Consider the following 7,908-nt stretch of genomic DNA (forward strand, 5'->3'; position numbering starts at 1 on the left):
ATCTTGCAAAATGTATTTTTGCGCCATGAAAACAGAGGCCATGTGGTGGCCTATTACATGTGTATGACAGACACTCGGAGAGGCAAGCCAGAGTTTGTCTAAGTAGAAACTGCACCAAGACCGGTTGCTATTGGCGGGTGCGACAGTGACAGGTCCTTGGCCAGACTGCTCCTTTGCTCCAGACCTTCATTTCCCCTTCTGTTAGGAGAGGTGGGGGTGGGCTGAACCAGATGGTCTGTCCTGGCCTAAAGACAGACCAGGTTGTCAGTGACAGGCAGAGGTCATGTGACTTGACAGGCAGAGGTCGTGTTGTGACATGTTGACCTGGAGAGGCGGGTCAAGTCTCGGCACACAACCCGGGAAGCCTATGGGGCGGGGCAGGGCAAGTCGCGACTTTCATCTTTTAGGGCTGGCCCCTCCCGGACCTGACATTCCTGGCTCCCCCAACAGATTGTGGCTTCGGAAGGGGCCCCTCCCCAGGGAGGACTGGGATTGGCCACCAGTGGCCTGGGAAGAGGCCCAGATCCTTCCGCGGAGGGAGGGGGGGGTGGCCGCGTGGGGTGTTTGTTCTCTTGGGGATTAATGGGGGGTTGTGGGGGAGGGGTAGGCGCGCTCCCGCATGCGCACTGCGTCCCCTCCTGTTGGCTCGCTGCTGTCCGCTGGGCGGGGGCCCGGCCCCGCCCCTCTCCCGTCCGGGCAGCGGCGGCGGCGGCGGCGGCTGCGGCGGTGGCGGCGGCAGCGACGGCGGCGGCGGTAGCAGCCTGCGCGGTGCCTTCTGGGAACGGAATCCCCAGGGCTGCCCCTGGCCCCTATGGCGCATGCGCGGGAGGCCGCTCGGTGATCCGCGGCGGCGGCGGCGGCGCTTCCTGCTAAGACCGGCCGGGGCCGTACCGGAGGCTCGGGCTCCACCGACCCACCTCCCACCCCCTCCCACTCACCCTCTGGGCCGCGACTGCGCAGGGCGGGGCCAGCCGAACCATGGGCCGCGGTGAGTGCGGGGCCCGGCCCCCCCGCCCCTCCCCCTCCCTGCTCTCTCCTCCCCTTCTGTCCCTACCCTCTGCCCCCTCCGCGTCCTCTCGGCCCCTTTCCCGGCCCCATCCACAGTCCCCCACCCTCACCTGCCCCCGCCGTTTCTTCCCCTCAGTGCCTGACTTCTGCCTTCCTGACCTCCCTCCCTTCAGTGCTTCGCCCACCCTCCACCCGCCCTCTCCCCAAGTTCCTTCCTACTTCGTGCGCCTGCCTTCCCCTCCTCCCCAAGCTGAAGGAAGCAGTCTGGGTGACAGGGCGCCTTGTTATGAGAGGGAAAGTTTGGAAGCCGTCAGTGTGCGGTGGGAGCGATGGTGAGGTTGGTGAGGATACTTGCAGGCTTAAGGGTCGTCCCTACATGTCAGAGAATACTTCTTGTTGCTTACTGGAAGCCAGTGGGAGATTATGAATCCCCTTTTCTTCGGCTTGAGAGAGGACCAGGAGCTTCTCAGGATCCTGGAGGAAGACAGAGCTCTCTCGAGCTGCAAATGAATTAGATCTGAGATTGTCTGATGGAATGGGCTTGGGGGGAGATCTGCTGGTACCACCCTGCCAGGCAGTTGGGCAATTGCTTGGTGACCTGTGGGGCAATCTGTACTTTTTATATGATCTTCCTGGGGGAGGGGACAGCAGTGGCCAGACACTGGGAAACTTCCTAGTGGCCTGGCATTATGGGAATTAGCCCACACTTCTTGTTGAAGTCTTCTGTTCCTAGACAAAGGGAACTAGCCCTTCATATGTCGAGAAATTAGGGTATGATTTTGTGTCCTTGGGAGCTGAGGTGCTGAACTCCTTTGGTCACTAGGGACTGGGCTTGGAGAGGACAGTTGTGGCCATGGCCAGCAGATCCCTAAGGTCCTTAAAGGCATGGTGTCATTCCTGGGCCTTTCCTTGTGTTCTGGGCTGTGGTGCTTTCTTGAGCTAGGCAGATTCTTGAGAGGTTCTTCTCTTTCCTTGTGTTGCAGGTGTGGGCTAAGCTGGTGGCCCCGGCTTTAGACTGGATCCCACAATGTTTGCAGAGATGTTCAGGTAGCCATGGTGGTGTGGCAGAGGATCCCTTCTCCCCAGCTCTCTGAGGGGCTCCCTTTGCCACTCAGGAAGCCTGAGTTTCCTTGGGTCTCCCACCGCCTTTGCCTCCCTGGAATTCTCCCTCAGGTACCCAGCCCAGTTTAATCGTCCTGGTGCCCACATGGATGTCTGTGTTATCAGGCGCAAGGGAGCTGATTACACACAATGAATGGGGGCAATGAGAGCAGTGGAGCAGACAGAGCTGGGGGCCCTGTGGCCACATCTGTCCCCATCGGTTGGCAGCGCTGTGTGCGAGAAGGTGCCGTGTTCTATATCAGGTATGGTTTTTCAGGGACCCCTGAACTGCCTTAGTCTGGTTATCCTTTCGTTGCCTGAGTTTTCCTGCCGTGACCCCTCCTCTGAAAACTTCCGTTTCTGGGACCTTGTTGCTCTTCCCCACCTCCCCTCCTTCTGCAGCCTTTTTGCTCTTTATCTCTGGGTTTTTGAATCCATTCACTCTTTGTCTCTTCTCACACCCCTTACGTCTTGCCCTTCCTGGGAAAGCATTTAACTGTCCTTTAGGAAGTCTCTTCAGATTGGCTGACAGTTAACCCCATACCCATGACCCTGTTCTTTCCCAGCCCAAGTGGCACAGAGCTGTCTTCCTTGGAGCAAACCCGGAGCTACCTCCTCAGCGATGGGACCTGCAAGTGCGGTCTGGAGTGTCCACTCAATGTCCCCAAGGTCAGAGTCCTGGGGATGCCAAAAACTATAGGCATAAGCTGGAAGACTTGATCCAAATTTCTGACCATGGTACCTTATTAAGATTCCACCTCCTCAGTGTCCCTGTCCATTCTTCTACCTTACAGGTTTTCAACTTTGACCCTTTGGCCCCGGTGACCCCGGGTGGGGCTGGGGTGGGGCCTGCATCAGAGGAGGACATGACCAAGCTGTGCAACCACAGGCGGAAAGCTGTTGCCATGGCAACTCTGTACCGCAGCATGGAGACCACCTGCTCACACTCTTCTCCTGGTGAGTTTTTCTGCCACTTTGGGGAAGAATGAGGAACCCTGAGGGCCTGCAAGGTGGATGGCTCTGTGAGAGAGCACAAGGGTGGACCTGGCGGGGACGACTTTGTGAGACAGACATAAGCTTGGGAACTTGTGGAGCTGGGACTGGAGAAGATAGGGATGCGCAAGCTGACCTTCATTTCTCATTTATTGCAGGAGAGGGAGCAAGCCCCCAAATGTTCCACACTGTGTCCCCAGGGCCCCCCTCTGTCCGCCCTCCTTGTCGAGTTCCTCCTACAACTCCTCTTAACGGGAGTCCTGGCCCCCTTCCCCAAGAACCACCCTCAGTTTCCCAGTCCTTCCCCCCTCTAACAGGCCCTGCAGGGCTCTTCCCACCACCACGGCTTCCTGATCCAGTTCCCTCTGGGGGCAGCAGCAGCCCTTGTTTCCTCCCAAGAGGCAATGCTCCCTCTCCAGCCCCACCTCCTCCACCTGCTATCAGCCTCAATGCTCCCTCCTACAACTGGAGAGCGTCTCTACGATCCAACCTGGTGCCCTCTGACCTGGGCTCTCCTCCAGCCCCTCATGCTTCCTCCTCTCCACCTTCAGACTCTCCTCTCTTCCACTGTAGTGATGCCTTAACACCTCCTCCCCTGCCCCCAAGCAATAATCTCCCCGGTCCCCCTGGTCCCTCTGGTCCTGCCACTCAGCCACCAGTGTCTTCAGCCACTATGCACCTGCCCTTGGTCCTGGGATCCTTGGGAGGGGCCCCCACAGTGGAGGGGCCTGGGGCACCCCCATTCCTTGCTAGCAGCCTACTCTCTGCAGCGGCCAAGGCACAGCATCCCCCGCTGCCCCCTCCCAGCACTTTACAGGGCCGAAGGCCCCGTGCCCAGGCACCCTCAGCTGCCCACTCATCACCCCGCCCCTCCCAGCGTCGTCCTCGCCGGCCCCCAACTGTCTTGCGACTGCTAGAAGGGGGAGGCCCTCAAACTCCTAGACGGAGCCGTCCTCGGGCCCCTGCTCCTGTCCCCCCGGCCTTTCCTCTCCCAGAGCCATCCCAGCCTATTCTCCCGTCTGTGCTGTCTCTGCTGGGACTCCCCGCCCCTGGCCCGTCCCACTCTGATGGAAGCTTTAACCTTTTGGGGTCAGATGCACACCTTCCTCCTCCCCCAACCCTCTCCTCAGGGAGCCCTCCCCAGCCCAGGCACCCCATTCAGCCCTCTCTGCCTGGGACCACCAGTGGCAGCCTCAGCAGTGTGCCAGGTAGGAGAGCTCTGGGGTTTCTGAGCTCGGGTGTACTCATCCCAGGCATTGGGGAAAGCTCTTGGGAGGATTGGGGGTTTGTGTCAGGGAGGTGGGTTCTAGAAAGACTTCCCTGGAGCTGGATTTCTTTTCTTTACAGGTGCCCCTGCCCCACCAGCTGCCTCCAAAGCCCCTGTAGTCCCCAGTCCTGTGCTTCAAAGCCCATCTGATGGGCTGGGGATGGGGGCAGGCCCAGCCTGCCCTCTGCCTCCCTTGGCTGGTGGGGAGGCTTTCCCTTTCCCCAGCCCTGAGCAGGGCCTGGCACTCAGTGGAGCTGGTTTCCCAGGGATGCTGGGGGCCTTGCCTCTCCCTCTGAGTCTGGGACAGCCTCCACCTTCTCCTTTACTTAGCCACAGTTTATTTGGTGTGCTGGCTGGGGGAGGACAGCCTCCCCCTGAGCCCCTGCTACCCCCGCCAGGGGGACCTGGCCCTCCCTTGGCCCCAGGCGAGCCTGAAGGGCCTTCGCTTTTGGTGGCTTCTTTGCTCTCACCACCCCCTTCAGACCTCCCCCCGCCTCCTGCACCCACTAGCAATCTTCTAGCTTCTTTTCTGCCCCTGTTGGCCCTGGGCCCCACAGCTGGGGGTGGGGAAGGATCTGCAGAGGGGGCCGGGGGTCCAAGTGGGGAGCCATTTTCAGGTTTGGGAGACCTGCCCCCGCTACTATTCCCCCCACTTTCAGCACCCCCCACCCTCATAGCTTTAAATTCTGCGCTGCTGGCTGCCAGCCTGGATCCCCCCTCGGGGACACCCCCCCAGGTAAGGCCTAGGGTATGTGTTGGGGCAGAATGAGAAGTAAATCAGGGTGGGAGTTCTTCCTTGGGGCCCTAAGGAAGACGTAGTCTCGGCTGGGGGTAGGGAGGGACAAGGAGGGAGTCTGTATTTAATAAGCAGGCCTCTCTCACCCGAGGCTTCAGTCAGATTGAGCATGTGAGTACTGTAAGTCCGTCCAACACTTTACCACATACTATAACCCTTCGTCTTCTTAGCCCTGTGTCCTGAGTGCCCCCCAACCTGGACCACCTACCTCCAGTGTCACCACGGCAACTACTGACCCGGGGGCCTCCTCTCTGGGCAAGGCCCCCTCCAACTCAGGGAGACCCCCCCAACTTCTTAGCCCTCTGCTGAGTGCCAGCCTGCTGGGTGAGTGGCATGAAATGAGCAGTCAAAACTGGGAACAAACTCTGACCATCAGGGGTCAGCTGTCTGTCCTGCGAGAGTCCCTGACTCTGGCCTCTCAACAGGTGATCTGTCTTCACTGACCAGCAGCCCTGGAACCCTCCCCAGCCTGCTGCAGCCTCCTGGCCCTCTTCTTTCCAGCCAGTTAGGACTGCAGCTCCTCCCTGGGGGGGGAGCACCCCCCTCCCTGTCAGAGACTTCTAGTCCCCTAGCCTGCCTGCTACAGAGTCTCCAGGTGAGCAAGTGGGTGCGTCTGTCAGGATGAACATCTTTCTTAAAACAGGAGGTTTTCTGAGTACAGAGGACTTTGGCTGAAATGGAGATGTTTTTGCCAGCAGATCCCTCCAGAGCAGCCAGATGCCCCCTGTCTGGCCCCTGAGAGCCCTGCCTCAGCCCTTGAACCGGAGCCTGCCCGGCCTCCCCTCAGTGCCTTAGCCCCACCCCATGGTTCTCCTGACCCCCCAGTCCCAGAGCTGCTCACTGGGAGGGGGTCAGGGAAACGGGGCCGGAGGGGAGGAGGGGGACTTAGGGGCATTAATGGCGAGACCAGGCCAGGCAGAGGACGAAAGCCTGGCAGCCGCCGAGAGCCTGGCCGACTGGCCCTCAAGTGGGGGACACGTGGTGGCTTCAATGGACAAATGGAACGGTCCCCAAGAAGGACCCACCACTGGCAGCATAATGGGGAGCTAGCTGAAGGGGGTGCTGAGCCCAAGGATCCACCCCTTCCTGGGCCCCATTCTGAGGACCTTAAGGTAAGTGTGATAATGTAAGGGTCAGGCTCAGGGCTCTAGCGCATGGGTCTCACTTCCCATGTACACTGTCCATCTTTCCTCAGGTGCCCCCGGGGACAGTCAGAAAGTCTCGTCGTGGCCGGAGGAGAAAATACAAGTGAGTGTGAGCCCACCCCATGCCACCTATCTGTCAGGACTATAGAAATGTCCACATAGTGGCTTGGTGTCATTTTATTTTTGTGGTGTTGGGGATCAAACCTAGGGCTTTGTGCATGTCAGGTCAAGTGTTCTACCACTGAGCTATACCCCTTGGCCCCAAATAGTGGCTTGGTTTTCAAAAAATGACAGATACTTGAATATGAATAAGGATATTATGCCTTTACTATCCAAATGTAGACAGTTTCTCACCCAGCCTTCTGAAATTCACCTGGTGCTTGGGAGCTGTTCCTGATCATCTGTACCCTTATTGCAGCCCTGCCCGGAACAGCAGCAGTTCCCGCCAGGACGTCCCCTTGGAACCCAGCCCTACAACCCGCGTAAGTGTAGACTTGGGTGGATGTGCGCTTGCTTAGGCATGAGGAGGTGAGCCAAGAGGAAGACGAGTGTGAGGAAGAAGACTCCTGTTACCTTAGCTAATGGCCACTTCTCTTAACTTCTCTTGTACAGGCGGCTGTCCCTCTGCCTCCCCGGGCCCGCCCTGGACGTCCTGCCAAAAATAAGAGGAGGAAACTGGCCCCATAGCAGCCATACCTGGAGCTGGATCTGACCCTGCCTGGGGAGAGCTGAGTGCTGAGCCTTGGGAGCCCCTGCCAGCCACGTGCACCTGTGGACAGTGGGTGGGGGCACTACTCCCCACTCAGAGCACAAATGCAACCCCTTCCCCTACAAATCCCAGCCTGAGCCATTGCAGGGGGTAGGGAAGCTCACCCCCTCCCCCCCAAAGCCATGTCACTGAAGAGGCCTGGGGGGGTGGTATATGGCCCTCTCCCCATCAGGCGCTAAGGGGAACACCCCTTCCCCAGGTCTTTTATTTGTTTAAGTTATTTTTGCACAAATGACTCTTTTATATTTAATTCGACTTCATTGCCTCCCTTCTTGAAGCCAGCAGGCTCAGTTTACAAACCTGTGAGCTACTGTTGGCTGCTGCCCTCCTTCCCAGTGAAAGGTACAAAGCAATAAGCATCATGCACCGCCCCCAGCCCTCTGCCTCTGGCTCAGGTTGCTCAAAGCACAGACCCCTCTTACCCCGACCCCAGGACTGAAACACAGAGCCTCATTTTCAAGTGTAGCCAGGTTCCCTCTGCTTCCCTCTGGGATACAGAAAGGGGGTAAGGGGCACAGAGGACCTTTTGGATCTCTCCTCCCAGACACACTACACTGCCCCTTCTCCCCCATCAAAACGCTCAGAGACATGTGATGATGCGACTGAGGATTATGCAACGTGGTCCAGCCGGAGCGGCCAGCATGACCAGCTGTCCAGGGGCTGCCTCCTGCCTTTTTTTGTAAAGACAAGACCCTTGGGAGTTTTAATTCTGTTTTGTACTTGCCCTGTGGGGCCTCCACTGCTTTTCTATGGGAGACACTCTTAATTTAACAGATGAGAATATTTTGAAACTCTGGTTCTGGCTCTGTCCTCATTTTTATTTAGTTCT

At 58.4% G+C, this 7,908-nt stretch overlaps 1 protein-coding gene across 6 annotated transcripts; it reads left to right on the forward strand.

Moving 5' to 3' along the window:
* The first annotated feature begins 634 nt into the window (after nt 1-634).
* Nucleotides 635-7,875, forward strand: Mbd6 (methyl-CpG binding domain protein 6). Of its 6 annotated transcripts, none has more exons than XM_057757440.1 (13): nt 635-988; nt 1,992-2,055; nt 2,182-2,372; nt 2,676-2,778; nt 2,904-3,066; nt 3,261-4,310; nt 4,450-5,105; nt 5,336-5,489; nt 5,591-5,760; nt 5,861-6,277; nt 6,361-6,413; nt 6,729-6,792; nt 6,923-7,875. In XM_057757440.1, exons 3-13 carry the CDS (start codon nt 2,260-2,262, stop codon nt 6,995-6,997), a joined length of 3,018 nt encoding a protein of 1,005 aa, XP_057613423.1. In that variant the 5' UTR covers nt 635-988; nt 1,992-2,055; nt 2,182-2,259; the 3' UTR covers nt 6,998-7,875. The 6 variants fall into 6 exon arrangements, with proteins under 6 accessions (XP_057613423.1, XP_057613422.1, XP_057613428.1 ...); XM_057757439.1 differs by having other exon boundaries at nt 2,236-2,372; XM_057757444.1 differs by having other exon boundaries at nt 636-988; nt 2,236-2,372; nt 5,864-6,277.
* Nucleotides 7,876-7,908: the final 33 nt, after the last annotated feature.

The sequence above is a fragment of the Chionomys nivalis genome, chromosome 25 (genome assembly GCF_950005125.1).
Source record: "Chionomys nivalis chromosome 25, mChiNiv1.1, whole genome shotgun sequence".
NCBI classification, from domain to species: Eukaryota; Metazoa; Chordata; class Mammalia; order Rodentia; family Cricetidae; genus Chionomys; species Chionomys nivalis.

Excerpts from the sequence above, each read along its gene's own strand:
- Mbd6 (XM_057757440.1), top strand. The coding sequence starts at position 2,260 with ATGAATGGGGGCAATGAGAGCAGTGGAGCAGACAGAGCTGGGGGCCCT. Across the intron at positions 4,311-4,449 it reads CAGCCTCAGCAGTGTGCCAG|GTGCCCCTGCCCCACCAGCT; the intron begins GTAGGAGAGCTC and ends TTTTCTTTACAG. Across the intron at positions 5,490-5,590 it reads GCTGAGTGCCAGCCTGCTGG|GTGATCTGTCTTCACTGACC; the intron begins GTGAGTGGCATG and ends GCCTCTCAACAG.